This window comes from Drosophila biarmipes, chromosome 2R, assembly GCF_025231255.1.
Source record: "Drosophila biarmipes strain raj3 chromosome 2R, RU_DBia_V1.1, whole genome shotgun sequence".
NCBI classification, from domain to species: Eukaryota; Metazoa; Arthropoda; class Insecta; order Diptera; family Drosophilidae; genus Drosophila; species Drosophila biarmipes.
The window spans coordinates 18,211,545-18,227,197 of record NC_066615.1 but is presented as its reverse complement, the minus strand read 5'-3'; the positions used below and the strand labels follow the sequence as shown (position 1 = coordinate 18,227,197).

General features: G+C 39.2%; 1 protein-coding gene across 1 annotated transcript; it reads right to left on the bottom strand.

The window, feature by feature from the left end:
- Positions 1 to 14,320: 14,320 nt before the first annotated feature.
- On the bottom strand, positions 14,321 to 15,307 carry LOC108022402 (uncharacterized). The gene is made up of 3 exons (XM_017091288.3): positions 15,150 to 15,307; positions 14,557 to 14,733; positions 14,321 to 14,497 (listed from the first exon to the last, which is right to left on the bottom strand). The coding sequence occupies exons 1-3, from the start codon at positions 15,180 to 15,182 to the stop codon at positions 14,348 to 14,350; spliced, it is 360 nt and encodes a 119-aa protein (XP_016946777.1). The 5' UTR covers positions 15,183 to 15,307; the 3' UTR covers positions 14,321 to 14,347.
- Positions 15,308 to 15,653: the final 346 nt, after the last annotated feature.

Here is a 15,653-nt window from a genome sequence, read left to right as displayed (position 1 = left end):
CACAAATCACAAAACAGGTTGAACAACTTACCGGATCGCCTACCTGGTACCTGAATCATGTCGGCCATTTGCCAGGACCTCGTTTATTAGTTCCGCTTCCATTTCGGCGGCAGATTTATGGCGAGGATCCCCGTGATCTTGAGAATGAGCCAGGGGTTTCATTGAACAAGGCAAACGATCAATGAATCCCTTTACTTAGCAAGGAGTTCTCGCAGGATCGTACCCTAAGTTCATTGATTAAACTGATCTGATCTCGACGTATCTTACCCGTTCTGAATCGGGTTGAAAAGGTTAAAACACAAGTACAGTGCGGAACAGGTTCGGATAATAAATTTTAATTAAATTGTAAATAATTACAAATATATTACCTTTTTTAAGGAATAGAGTTTTTCATTTACTGTAATTTATGTTTTAATATTTATAATACAAAAATAAGTTTAATAACAATAGCTTAAGGATTATAACAAACGTTTATATGAATGCTGTTATATAGTAAATGTTTAAGAACTTTAAGACAATGATGGTTTAATACAATATTTATTTTATGGTTGTTCCTATTTGATTTTAATATTTACAAACAATATTTTAACATTTACAAACAATTTAGAATTTAAAGTTGGTGGTTTTTTTTTATTAGTTTTTGCCATTTTTCTAACTATAATTTATTTAATATAGACATACATACAAAAGAAAAAAATAGGATGAGGATTGTTACCAAAATTATTTGATTGATTATTTCGAGAAATTATATAGCGTACACTGTATTTGAATGTACTGTAATGCAATCAATATTAAACATTTTATAAACACAATCATACCTTTTTAAATGTTTACCTTAAAAATTTAAAATAATTCGTTGGTGTATTTTTAGGAAAACTGTACTATTAAGTAACCTGTTATTTTGCCACGATTAAGAAACGAAAAATATCCCTGCCTTGGTTAAATCACCCACTCAAACCTGGGATTTGTCTTGGGCATTGGCTTAGGCAGGGCTCTCTATCCTGGTCTATCCTAGTTTTGCCCTAAAGCCCTGGTCCACCCACAGGTTGCATAACACAAAAGAACGCTAGAAAGGGCCAAAAGTGGTTCCCGAAAAAACCATCTAATGCACAGGGAATATGTGGTAAACTACAACGCCGCTTACAATGATAACAAAGCAGGGTCCGGATTTATCTTTCCTAATTTGTCGAAACTTACACAATTTCTTTGTGCCCCGAACCCAAACAAAGCCAAAGATCGTGGCACCTTCAGCCGTGGAAATCGGGAAAGTGAACACGTAATTTCCGCGAAATCTGTGGACAAGTAAGCGGGACAAAGCGTTGACCGGACTCATTAATGCGCCAGATGCATGACGCCACAGGACGCAGGGTTCAGGACGCAGGACCTACATCTGGGATTAGGGTTAGTCCGCCCAGGCGCTTAATCATATTTTCATAGGACGCATTCCGTATGCAGATTTCATTCAGAAATCCGATTGCATGTTCGTTTAATTTAGAGCTGCAGAGGGCATCTCGAGACTTAGCAGTACCAAGGGCTACCTGCCCAGACCTTAGGCCCCGTAATCTCCGATCTAATGTGGAATGCATAATGCGGACCTAGAAATTTATGCAGCATCATCAGCGCACTCAGCCGTAATCACGGCTCATTAGGACTGCTAACCAGCCAAAAAAGGCTGTTTGCTCACTAATTGCCGATCCTCGAGCCAGCCCAGGACATGCCTCTTTTTTATCCAATGGCCATCTGATTGCCCCACTTAACAGCAGGCGAGATAAAGAGGTATTAAACACAGAGGCACTTAAGTATCTATAATAAGTACTCTAATCCAGAAAAAACGTTTCCATTAATTATGATGAAAACCATTTTAAAATAGTGGGATAATTGAATAAAATTGTAGACCCTAACATTTTTTTTAATGCCTAACAAGATTTTAAAAATGAAATAAAAACATTATTTTCAATCTTCAAGTAGGATTCGAATTTTTCATGTTCTTTATGGTTGATAATAACTTAGTAAGATGTATCCACTATGATATACTATCATAATATATTAAATTTTTATTTATTTTTATAATAATCTAATCTTATTTTCTTTTACAATTTAAAAATGTTTATGTGGAAAATATTTGTACACATTTAAAGTGTTCCACATAAACCAAAAATTTAATTTCCATAAAAGTATAAGTCGTATGGTAAGGACTATTTCATTAAGATTCTTTGATGCGCATCCTTGAAGTCCCCCCTTCCCTTGCAAACCCAATTTGCTCTTCAACACTTTCAACTAATTTAGCTGTAGGAGCTGGTCTTACAACCCCTCCGCTTGTAACCAAAAGCCATTTAGGCCAAGTGTGAAATGACAAATTGAATCAAAGCCAAACTCAAACTCAAACTCATTGAAGACTGCACTTCATTGTAATTTCTAAATTAGCACATCAATTGAGGACAGAATGGGGGGCAGATGATATGATGGCTAAGAGCGGAAGAGAGAGTTCTCGTCGAAAGTATCGCAGAAATCTCTCTGGCCAAGAGATACTCTCGGGACATGCGCACCGCAGCTGAAAGCCCATTGGATGTCCCAGCGTTTCACTCACACTCGCGGCGGGATAAGGCCAACGAGGTCATTATCGTGTTACCCCCTCCTAAGGACCCACCTAGCCACCCATCCACCCACTCCGCCCCTTCTGCAGCAGCTGCGTGTAAACACATTGTGGCAATTCTCTCTGGTGCCATGACTGTGTTCACCTTTTAATAAGGTTAACTGCGACGACGACAACAACCCACAAACACCCACTTTCCACAATAGAAAATGGTAAGGTTGCTCCTGGAAAAGTGGGGGGAAACTCAGCAGCAAGTGGGGTGGCATGGTGTAGATGCTGTTGGCAACATTTTTCTTAACCATTAAATCTAATATATCAAAGTAATAAAATGAATTTCGCTCGTTGTGTGGGTGCAAAGTAGCAGCGAGGGCGGTGGGTGAGTATCTCAATGTGTGTGCGTTCGTTCTTACCCTCCACATAATCCAACTAAAAAGTTTTCGTCTACTTACCGTCTGCCTGCCATTGTCTACCGGATATTCTTCCCGTTCCTCGGGGCACGATGTCCTGGGGGTTCACTTAGTTGGCGCTGGGGGTTAGCTTTTCTTATGACTGGGATATTTAATTTTGAGTTTTAACTTGCCTCCGGGAGGGGGTGTCGTTCATACCTGCCACTGACAACATTTTTAGCAGCTGCGCGGGGCGGAAAAAGCGATTGACTTTTGCAATTAGCAGTGGTTTGAGATAGAGGTTGATTTGTTTTGGGAAAAGTCTTTGTTTAACCCTAAGATATCTTATAGATTAGTTAGAACCTAAGTGTATATTAACATATCTTGCTTGATCTTTTTGATTATCCTCTTATAAAATGGCCTTACATACCCTTTGCTATATATATATTCAAAACCCTAATAAAAATCTTCTATAAAAAAGTAGAAAGTTAATAATTTTACCATGGTAGCCACAAGACAGTTATATAAATACAAAGCGTTATATGAGACATAAATAGTGTGGGCTATAATCGATTCACATTGTACGTATATTTGTATCTATAAGTTATACATTTTCATATATCATCAGTAACTCTAAAATATATATTTTATAAAATAAATGGGGCTATCGAAAACAAACTAATATAATAACGACCCCTCAACATTTAACAAATGTAAATGACTTTTAATCAATTTACTATTTGTTTAGAAGACTATTATTTAACTTAGAAGTCCTTAATTAGATATATTACCATCAAGACAGGCAGGGCAAAAAAGGCAGTGTAAGTCGTTTTCAAACTCCTCCGGCTGGGGATAGTTTGCCATAGTTGGAGCCCGCAATTGCTGCCTGGCAAAATGTAATATGCGGCGGCAAATGAGCAACTGCTGAGGTTGGCTAGCAACCGCAGTTCAGGCAACACACAGATACACAGGCAGGCCGAAACGGATACTTCGTGGATACTTCACAGATACATCCACATCCTCACCCACGTACTGGCTTGAATTATCCAATATCCTTGACTGTTTGTGGACGTAATCAAACAACTGCGCAAGGAGAGGGGCCGGGGATTGTTTGACATTTGGTTTCATAATCTAATATAGCGGGAGGGGCGAAATTGAGGGACTCAGGACTCGAACCGCATATAAATATCCCCAGTTAAGTTTTGCAGCCCAACACATTTCTGTGCACGACATTATTGGCCACTTTTATTAGGTCCCGGGGCGAAAGAAGGGATTCGAGTCAAGGCGTACTTTTGGCGAAACCGGAAGACTTGCCTTATTTTCCTGGCACACTTTCCCAGATCCCCGGCTGATAACCCCTAAGTATTCCAAGTAAGGCGTTCTTTATGCTCTACATATGCCACCGATAGGTGGTAAGTTGACACTCTCTTCTTCGGCCAAATTAAAGCACATGTGAAAGGACACATGGCCGGGGATTCTGGCAAATTTCTGGCCAAGATAAGAGGCTAAGGAGCTGCTGATGCGGCTGCTCACTTCAAACGCATCGAGGCCGACAAAAGTGCTTCCCGATAATTATGCGGCTCGGCCTGTGTTCCATTCTGAGGTGCAGATTTGGCCACCTCCCTACGCCCTTCGTCTTTCACCTCGAGAGATGGGCAATCACATGTGGCCAAAGGAATTCATTGGAAATTACCTGTCGCATTGTTGGGCACTTGAATTACATAAAAATTGGTCGGCCGAACAATGGGCGAGTGGCTACCGTTTTGGACCAGGACACACAGGACTCGGAGGACACAGAGGGCACACAAAGGATAATGCTCACATATCCACATGAATATGCGAGGGTGTTTGCCACTATGCAAAACTGTAGCCAAACAAACAAATAGACTGACAAAAGTCTGACAACTGCCAAGTGGCTCTTGGCTGGGAATCTCGAACTGGGATCTGAATATCTGGATCCGAGTCCGCATCCGAATCTTTGGGCTATAACAATAAGGCGCTTGATATGTGTACGCATGGGCGTGGCCCGGGGGCGGCCCGGTCGGTCGGTCGGGCAAACAACAATTGTAATCACACACCTTTTGTGCCAACGTGTGCCCAAGAAAAACCCTCGAAAACATTTCCTCCTCCGCTCGAGTGTGAAAAAGAAAGAAGTTTTTAGCAGTTTTATGGCTAGATTGGCAAATGAGGAACAATTGAGCCTCGAATGGTCGGAAATGAAAGGCTGATGAAGGCTCATCAGAGCATCTGCATATTGCAACCGCTCCGAATCCCCCGCCCCCAACACTCGGAGAAATTCAATAAAATTTCAAGATTTTGTTAAAGATATATTTGTTTGCTAAAATTATAAAGTAAGTAGAGTTGTTAAGATACATTTTAAGTGCTATTTTCTAAAAGTTATTGTTGTTATTAGATGGGATAGTATCATAAGAAGGACCATAAGCTAGGACCATTTTAAATACCATTAAACAGTATACATATTTTACACATTGTCAAGCATCTTTTTTTTTAAACATCCAGCTACTATAGCTCCACCTATATATTAAAAAAAAAACAATTTTTTACAGAGTGGTTATACATTTTTTTAAGAGTTGATGGTGTAAAATACTTAATTTGTTATAAAAAACACTATTTTTTGACAAATATATAAAAAAATTAGATATTAATTGATAAAAACTTAATAAAAAGGTAATGTAGCATTTTTATCCTCATTTTTATTGTTTTTTTTTGTAATAGGTGCGTTTTTCGGATTATAAATCTATTAGTCTAACTAAATATCACCGCACAAAACTATGAAACCAACCGAAATGTTATAATATGATACCCATATGTCTTTTTTTCAGTGCACCCAACCCCTCACCCCTCATTTTTTGCACCAAAAGCTTTATGAGTGCCAAAGTGTGGGTGTGGGGGGAAACTTGTTCAAAAATTTCATTAAAAACGGTTTTCATTTGTTATTGTTGCTCGGCCCAGCCGCAAATGGAGGCGTAATAAAATAAAAAGTGCAGCCTATGGCTCCTCTTTCTGCGCCCCTGCCCCCCTGCCACGCCCCTCGCTATTCACTCGTCCTTACGGAAATGTAACACACAATTGGCAGCCCCCAAAAAAAGCGACGAAAAAATATTTTTTAATATCTCATGCAAAATTGCATTCAATTGCTCTGTCTGCGTCCGTGTGAGGACGCCGCATTTGCGCCTGTGTGAGTTTGCATAAGTGCTGTAAATTTCCTTATTTGCCCAACCGCACATGGACGCACTCACACATCCCCAGAGCGGCAGGACTCCGCATGTGTGTGTACGTGTACCAAAACTTGCATACAATTTTAACTCAAACAAAAACGTTGCAGAAATGAAATTTGTTACATTTTTTGTTTTGTTTATTTATAACAATTGTGTTTAAAAGCGCTTAAATTTCGCCCAGCATGTGCAAATAAGTCACGCCCCCCGCCACACCCACTCGTACGCCCCTTTTTGGCCCCTACCAAAGCCAACAGGCAAGTGCAATTTCTCGTTAGCCGAATTTTTTGTTGCGTTTTTTGGTTCCATTTCGGGGGATTTGGATTTTTCGGTCTGGGGTCGGAGATTTCTGTTTGAGTTCCTTTTTTGGGCATCAGCGGCAGCGAGCAAAATGAAAACTAAATGCAATAAACGTTTGCGTCTAAAAGCTGCAACAAAAAATCAACGCCCACAGATTAGCTCTTGTGCAGATGGCTCTGATCAACTGGCTATATTCGCACCACAGAAAATGATAATAATAATCTTTGTTCTACACATCTGAATTTTTACTTTTATGTATTACAATTTTTGAAAATCTAAGTCTTTGTAAATAAATTGCTTTTGCTATCCTTCAATTTCATTTAATAAAACCATGAAAAGTAGACTATTAATTGGTTTCATTCAAAAGGTTAGCTCAAGAAAATGTAGTGGATGTTTATTTCATCCCAGATTTATCGGAATGGTGTAAATTGAAGTATAACCTTTTTTTTATGAAAAATAACGAAAAAGTTTTTTATTTGAACTTTGACATATGAAAACTTAACTTGCCCTTAACAAATGACCAATATGTATCAGAAAAGTATTACATCTATAACTCACTCCCCTATTACACCATTCGAAGTCATAAGAACCAGACATATGTTCTTGATAAATAGAATTGGCAGCACTGGTCCTTTTGTCGCTGCCTCATGTGTGAGTGTGTACACACTGCTCTTTGCCGAGGCCTCATCTCCAGCAGCCACCTCTCCATAAAAAACCCCATCCTTTGGGCTTTGTTTTTTCGCTGTTGCCAGTTTAGCGTTCATTTAATCTTTGTCTGACTGCAGTTGTTGCTGTTTTTTCTTTGTTCTGCATTTAGCTGGCCCGCAATTTTGCGTTGCACACTTTTGTGCGTTGTCTTTTGTTTTTCCCATTTTTTGGCCTTTCGCCTTCTGACGGAATTGTAATGAACATTTTTTCCCATCGTTTTTTGGCACATCACTAAAGAGTCTGGTGCGCAAAAAAACGTACCCGTTAATAAAAGGGAAGAGACACCAGAATGAGAATCAAAAATCGAAACGCTGAAAATTTCATTTCAGCGCAATTTGCCTGTAATTGTTTGGAAACCTGTGGTTGGTTGGATTGGACCATCTACCCCCCTTTTATTTTTGGGGCAGAGGCTGCGGCAGAGTGTGTTCAGAGGGGTAGACAGTTTTTCGTTCAACGGGGGATGAGTGTGCTGTTTGTTTTAACTTTGTTATTGGCCGTTTGGCGGCCACGAACAGGTTTATTAAGCTGCTTACAAAAAGTGCCAAAAGAAATAAGATTGCGGCTCAAAGGATACGCAAATGAAAATTGTGAAAAAGTATTTGCTGAATATCTGATTGGCACATTCAAAGATATTAATAATATACATGCTGATGAATGCAATAAGTCATTGAAAAAAAGTAAAAGGTTAATTAAAACATAAAAATCATATTTAGTGAAGCGTAAAAGTCCAAATTTTATAAGGTTCTTCAATTCAAATCAAAATTGCTGAATTTTAGCAAGTCCCACCAACTAAGTTTAAAGGAAATGTAAAAAAAAGATTATAGAGAATTCAGCCACATTTAGGATTACGTTTAGATGCAATATCACGCTTTCCTTACTTCTTAAAATTATATTTAGCAATAAAAAAAATAATGCAAGTAAATCTAGTATTAACAAACACGCAAGAATAAAGTTAACCTTATACGCCTGATAAATAAAATGCCAAAAAAAATCATTCTTGCTGTGTTCCAAGGATTCCGATACGCATTTATCTGAGGGAAAAGGATGTTTTTCCCACTCCTAAGAACTAAGTCCAGCCTGGCATACACAAATAACGCTCAAATTGCAAAAAATAACATGACCGCGGGCACTGCAACCAAAAAAAGGACAGCCGCCGGCGCTGGAGCGGAAGGATTCTTCGTTCAGTTCACTTTTTTTCGACTTTAGATGGCGGATTGCCGCTAAGTCGCACCCCAAAGGGCACCGAGTCTGCCATCCATATTGACACAACATGCCAATTTTCTGTGCGGCAGGTGGCGGGCGGCCAACGCGTCGTGTCCTGCGGCTTTGCGGGTGTCACTAGACCAGCAGCCACCAAAAGGACTAACAAGGACTCCAAAGAGGGGTGGAGAAAGTCAGGGAGAGTGGTGGCATTTGAGGAGGGGCTAACAGCAGTTAGTCTTGCTGTATCAACTGACAAAATAATTAATTTTATTCGCATTTTTGTTTGAGCTGGGTTAGACACAGTCCGGCCCAACATGTGAGTTATTTTGGGATGGAAGATATGGTTAAATTTTGGCTTGAAAAAAATCAGCAAAATAAAAGAGTGGGTTAAAAAAATACGTAAAAAAAATAAATGGTCTAAGTGATCATTATATCATATCATCATCATATAGACCCAAATCTAGTGTTATAATATTTTACAGTATTGAATGAAAAACATATTTAATTGTAAAAAAAATATTTTAATGGTCAATTTAATAATATATTTTTTCGAAGAATAGTTTTTTATTTCGACTCCATTATTTGATTTTATTACGTTAAATTATATGTTATTTATTCTTTCTCCTGCAAATAAACTAATTTTGATTTCCTTTGTTTTTATATTATTTCCTGTGAATAAACTATACACATCAAACAAACTTAATATCAGATGGTGTGCCTAGCCTTATACATTTAAATTTATTTTTTTTACATCATTAGCTTATTTTTCTTTCTGGAATTATTTTCAAGTTATTTAATCTCCATGCTAAAAACTTTCACCAATTCTAAAATTATATCGCTTAAAACACTCTGTACTGGGTTAGGAAAAACGAGTTAGGGTTGTACGAGAGTAGGGATCCCAACTCCTGCCTGGCATACGTAATTAAATGCGCCTTACGCAATGTGCGAAAAGTGAAGGAGGAAAACTGCCAAGGGAAAGAAATCAAAAGTTCAGGGAGCAGAGGCGGGGGCGTGGCCCATCTAGCCCAACACGCCCACTGGCTGACGCTTTTCCAGCTTTTCTGTGTAATTAGTTTTTCCCCTCCAAACCAGAAAAGAAAGCAGAGAAAAAGTAGCAGTCGACGATTCGGTTCGTATTTTATTGAATTTTCTTTTCATTTGTTTGTTGATTTTTGGGATTTGCCGCATTTCGTATGCACAGCGGATAGGTTAAAGGGGCGGTGGGAGGTCAGAGGACTGTCATTGAGACAAATCCTTGTTTATCCAGCTCCTTGTGGCTGCTGCCGCTCCTGTGACTCTTCGTTTTGCCAATAAATTACTTTGTAATCAAGTGAATTCGAGTGGCAAAGGGCCAAGAGCAACGGCAGAGAAAAAACCGAATTAAATAGAAGGTTGTCGGAATATCCACTGGCTGGGCAGGAAATGTTTGATTTGGCTTACCAACTGATGACTGTAATTTGCTCAAGATTTTTTAATAAAAATGTATTTACCCCGTGGTTGTTTCTTGAGAAGAAGAGGCTCTAATCTTTGAAAAATATATCTCATGATATGTTTGCTAATATTTTGATGAAAATTTCGCATTTCACAAGGCTTACAATAACAATAAAAACCATTTTCCATCTTTTGCTTGCGCCTATTTGTACAATTGCCAAACCTTTTCCATTATGAGCACTGTTTTCTCAGCCAATTTTCTACTTGAAGATGCTTTTAAACTTCCAGACCTATGCCATTATTATATTTCGTCTGTACACACATTCCTAATACGTTTAACAATGGCTAGAAATCAGCGCAAACAATGCGAAAAAGCCTGCCTCAAAGTTTGCCCAGTGCATTAGTATTAGTCGAGGACGTTGTGGCATAATGGATTTGCATTTTGAGCTCAGAAAAGAAATCCTTTGGCAAACATATTGGAAATATTACATGCACATGCTTGTGAATTTACATTACCTTTTCCAAGCCAGTGAATATATAAGAATTTCAATCATTTCCGATGAAAAGAATGTATTTCATGTTTTAGGCTCAATATTGTACATCTATATGGCATATTTTTCGTAAATTGGTAGTGTTTAGGGATTTAGTTGACCTTGCATATACTTGCCATACCCACCGAGTTTATATTTATGAGTATAATGAGTAATTGCTTGACAAAATTATGGCAGCCACACAATGGATCGGGGCAGCAACAAGGACCAATCTGAAGGACCTAGCGGAAGATAAGAGGAGTAACTAACTAATCTGTCAGCGACAGATGCGGGCGCAATGATAAAATTTAAATTCGCCCAGCTAGCATTGCAATTACCCTCAAATAAAAAGGCACAAGGATATGCCAAAGGACCTCCTGCTGCTCCAGAAAGGGATAGCTAAAGGCACGCATAGAAAGAGAGCAAAAGAGTCTCTTGCACAACAATTTTTTAATTAGTTAGTTCACTCTATTATTATAGTATCATTATAAAGAGATCATATGAGATTAGTCCTTACAAATTAAACAAAATTTCATTAAAATATTAAAAATAAAAGTATGCTACATCTTATAAGTATGTTTTTACAAATACAATATTTATTTTAGGGCTTTGGAAAATATTCTTGATCTAATTTATAAATTTTAATTGCCAATATTAGCTGTTTTACACATATTTTTGACCTCTTTCTGTTTTAAAAAAATGCATGTGGCTTATAGAATATTTATTTCACAGGACCAGCTGATTTTCCTCTGTGCTCCCGCTTTTAATGAAATAAAATAAATGCTGCCGGGTTAGGATGGGAGGATGGGCAAGGAGAGCAGCAGCGGGTAGCCAGCAGAAGCAGCCGCAAGGACAAAAGGCAGTTGACATTATGGCATTGTTGTGGGATGACCCCACAATCTGCGCTCGCTGTGTGCTGTTGATATTATATTACATTTTATAAATTACATTTTATGCGCAAGCAAAGTTGATTTGCCTTTCGGTCTCTCTGTCCTCGGTTAGCCTGGCCTTTCTTGTGAAAGGACCTGCCCCGTCCCAGGATACACTTCACTTGCATGCGGGACAAGTTGACATTTATTGTGGCTGCGGCCCGTGCATTAGCCACCGCCGGAGTCCTTGCCCCGCCTTGTGGCCTGGCTTCAATTGCGCAACGGAAATGCATTAAGAAATTCATTCCACCACCTCGGCCCCACCCCACTGCCCCTTATTTTTGCAATGGGAAAGTGTCCTTCAGGTACATTGAACCAATAATCAGCGACCTGGGGGCTTGGGAGCCGCCAAATGAGGAAATGCTTTTCAGATGGGCCTCCTGAATTGGTTACGTTGGGGTTACGTGTTTACAAATGCCAGGCGACTAATGCAATGTCTAGCCAATACATATTCAATAGGGATCGTCCCATAAAAAGGAACTAAATGAGCCAAAATAAAACAAATTAATCGGTTTTAGAACTGACATTTTTAAGGTTTAAGGACTTTGCAATGCTCTAAATCGAAAAATCGAAAAATAAGAAGAATTAAGTTTCTACCAGGATTATTTCTATAGAAATAAATCGTTTTAATAGAAAACTATTCGGTTTTTCGATTGCAGTTTTTAAAGTTTTTTATACTTCATAATACTCTTAATCAGAACCACATTAAAAATAAAAAGGATTTTATTTTTAGAAGATATATATCTTATGTATAAGTTTGATAATTATTTTCTTAGGGAAGGGAAACCTTTGCCTCATTTAAACAAATCCACGGATCCAATTTAATCAAGCAACCTGCTTAGAGTAGAGTATTTCCATCGCCCCGGCTTGAAGCCATTCATCGGTCCTACCTGTCCAATAATAATAGTATCAAAAAACATTTAGCACCCATTCAAAAAGGAAAGCCCCACTTTCCCCCACCATTTGCCACAGCGTTTACATAAATTTCCCTTTTTTGTGCGCACATTTTTATGACAAGTAATCCGCTTTCACAGCAATTGATGTCAGGGGAAAATCGTCACAAAATGAAAGTTAATACCCAACAACGCGACAATTGATTCAACCTGATGTGATATCCCGTCATTATTATCGAGTTTGCCACTCGGCGACCCCGCCCACTCCGACCAGCGCCCCCAAAGCCGCCCACTTGTATTATTAAACATTTTATTTGATGTTGAGTGAGCTGATAAGGCTAATGAATGCATGCACCTCGTCGGGGACTCGGGCACCGGGATCGGAACCGGGGCCCCGAACCTGGCGAAATATCATTATGATTTTATTTACACTTGCCTTTAATAAAAGTCAACCCGCACGTCTTATCGAGATGGCGATGACTGTTTGATTTCGTATTAAATTAGTGTCATAAACAGGAACAACTGCTGCGGTTCGCATGGGTTGCTTTTTTTCCAAGTAAAGTGGAAGGGGGGGAACCTCGGCTTATCAATGGAATATTTACAATGTTGTATTAACAATTTATTAAACAATTTTATGGTGTTATCGCCGCTTGGCCTCGCATTACGCATACGCACTCGTGGCTTTTCGCGCACTCTGCAGCTGTAATGTAATTTCCGTTCTGCGTTTCCTCTGGCCGCCGATCCGAAAGAGCCGCAAATTGGGCGTAATTTTATTTATTTAACGCAGCAGTTTGCCGCCTGCACTGGCTGCATCATTTGGGCGGCAGTTCATTTCCGCAGCACACACGCAGCTGCAGTTGCACTTGCAACAGTTGCAGCTTATGCCGCAGTTGCTACAGTTGCGGTTGCCATTGTTCGCGTTAATCCGTGATTGTCGGCCCTCGATTCTGGCAATCGGATTCATGGGCGATTCGCTAATACATACTTATTTAATGAAGATTACATAACATGGCTCTTTTTTAATTTTAAAAAAATGCACACCAAATTTTCCAGGGCACTTAAATTGGAAAAGTGGCGCTTGAGACGATCATTTTTTTCGCCTTTGTTAGTTGCAATATTTCCAGATTTATTTAAAATAAATGATCAATATGTTTTAATCTTAAAAGTACAATGAACAATGAACATACTTTTAGACACCTACAATTACATTTAGAAGTGATTTCAAAACCTTGCTGAAATTTATAAATTCCCCCTTAAATCTGGGTTAATTAACTAAATAAATTTCTTATATCAAAAGGAACTTGTTCGATTATTCATATTAATTTATCCGGAAAGGTATACTTACCTATATGTTTGCCAGATTTTATACAAGTTATTTTTTTTTGGTTTTCAGTGGTTTAACTTTACTTTTATTTCCCATGTTGTTTGCTGAGGGAAAAACTCAAAGGAACTACGAGTAGAAATCTTCAAGATACATTGATAAATTCGACTTTGGGCCCAAAAGTATGCCCCACATTTTGCTAAAATTAAATTGCAAAACACTTTCCCAGGATTGCCGTCCGCTTCACCGCTTTTCCAAATTGATGTGGAACAACTCAAGCCGCCCACCCCCACACCTGCACTCCACTTTGCCACCCGGCCTGCCATTTGGCGTTGTCCTGATTCAGCTCGAAGCGAAATTGGCTTCAATTACGCGACAGAATTATGAAATTACAAAAATTGCGAAAGTAAGTAGCTGCCGCTGCTTTTCGCTTGAGCCAAATGTAATTGCGGCAATTTGCAGTCGCAGGCAGCGCTGCCTGTCGGCTAATAACGTTTATTAAAACCACAACAACATTGCAGGGGACCGAGGGACTCAGGGACTTCCCCCCAGCCCATCCTATCGACAGTAAGCCAGTAAGTCGCACGGAAAAGGGGGATATAGCCGTACATATGCCGCAGTTGCATGCGGCAACGTTGTGCAAATTACGCAAATCCTTGTGAAGCACATTAATGCGCACAATGACAATTAATCGCTGCAAATTAAAATGATGACAATGTACTGGATTCCCCCCATATTTTCCCCAGCCCAACCACTCAGCGAGGATTACGCTTGGCAAACGAAACAAGAGTTAAATTTAAATCATAATTATTTACGGCTAAGCCGGCGGAGGCGGATAGTTCACATTGTGCTCCCCGTTCAGGCGGCCCACATCCCGATGTCCTTGCTCCGCCCGCCGATCCTCGTGCCGCCCATCCAGACCCACGCCCAGTCGCTCGATAAACTTGGCCGAGCGGAATCCATTTTTCTGAAATGGGCAAGGTTCACATATATATCATTTATATCATTTTTTATTTATTTCCCTACCTCGTAGTACAACGACCTCGCCTTCTTTGCCGCCTCCGGATCGAAGTCCCAGGAAGTCCTTTCGTGAAGGATCGGCTCACCAGCCACGTTGTTCTGCAGCGTTTCGGTTATCAGACGGATAATAAAGCCATCTGCGGGTGGGCTAACCTTGAGCAGAAGCATCAGCACCAGAGGCAACTAACAAACATAAAGAATATTTAATATACCTATAAATTACACTCAAAAAGTATTCTCTTTGTATTTTAGAAATTACTTTTATATACTAGAACAACAATAACGTTTTAGAGCTCCCTGTCTGCTAGAACATTAAAATAATACAAATAATAATATAAATAAACACTTTGTATTACTTAATTAATTTAGTTTAAAATTTTTGACAATCTAAGGTATTGTTTTAGTCACGACAGAGGAGGCGACGGTTAATTAGATTGCACAAGAAAGTGATCGATCAGCGTTTATTACTCATACGCCCCATATAACACATTCCGCCGTTGGCATTCACTTAACACTAACATTTGCCTGCCTCCGCACTGCTCTTAACGATTTATTCATGGCTTATTTACTCCGCCTTAACCACATTTCGGTACACTTACAGCCGCCATAAAGCCAAATCTCAGGTGTAGCATTGTCTCGACTCGAGTCTGTTTTTCTCAGGTTGAAGAGCCGCCCGTGCGAGTCACTGGACCATTGATCACTGAAGACTGCGGATCGCAGAAATCGCGTAGTTGCATAAAACGCAGCCAAGCGCCAACTCGAAAATATTGAAAATAAAAATCACCTCTCGAGCGGCAACAAAATATGGCAAACCAAACCAAGTTTGAGAAGTTACACAGCCCGAGCGGAGAGTCAGCCAGAAATCGAGAGAAAGACAGAGAGGGACTGAGAGATTAGAGCCGAGTCACAATTTGGCTAACAAATTTTAACGGATTTGAAAATTAAAAAAAAGTTTGTTGCCAAAAAAATAATAATGAAAAAATAATAATGAATTATTCTGATTAATCTTATGTAATATAAAAGTGGTTATAATATATAATAACATTTTGGTAAACTTTTTAAGTTATCCACTTCCTTGTAATTTAATCAGTTTTAAGGTTTTC

What these genes read in the sequence shown, in the direction of transcription:
- LOC108022402 (XM_017091288.3), bottom strand. Translation starts at nt 15,182, where the DNA reads ATGCTACACCTGAGATTTGGCTTTATGGCGGCT. An exon ending in GATTTGGCTTTATGGCGGCT is followed by an intron (nt 14,734 to 15,149) that starts GTAAGTGTACCG and finishes TATGTTTGTTAG; the next exon opens with TTGCCTCTGGTGCTGATGCT. An exon ending in CGAGGTCGTTGTACTACGAG is followed by an intron (nt 14,498 to 14,556) that starts GTAGGGAAATAA and finishes TGCCCATTTCAG; the next exon opens with AAAAATGGATTCCGCTCGGC.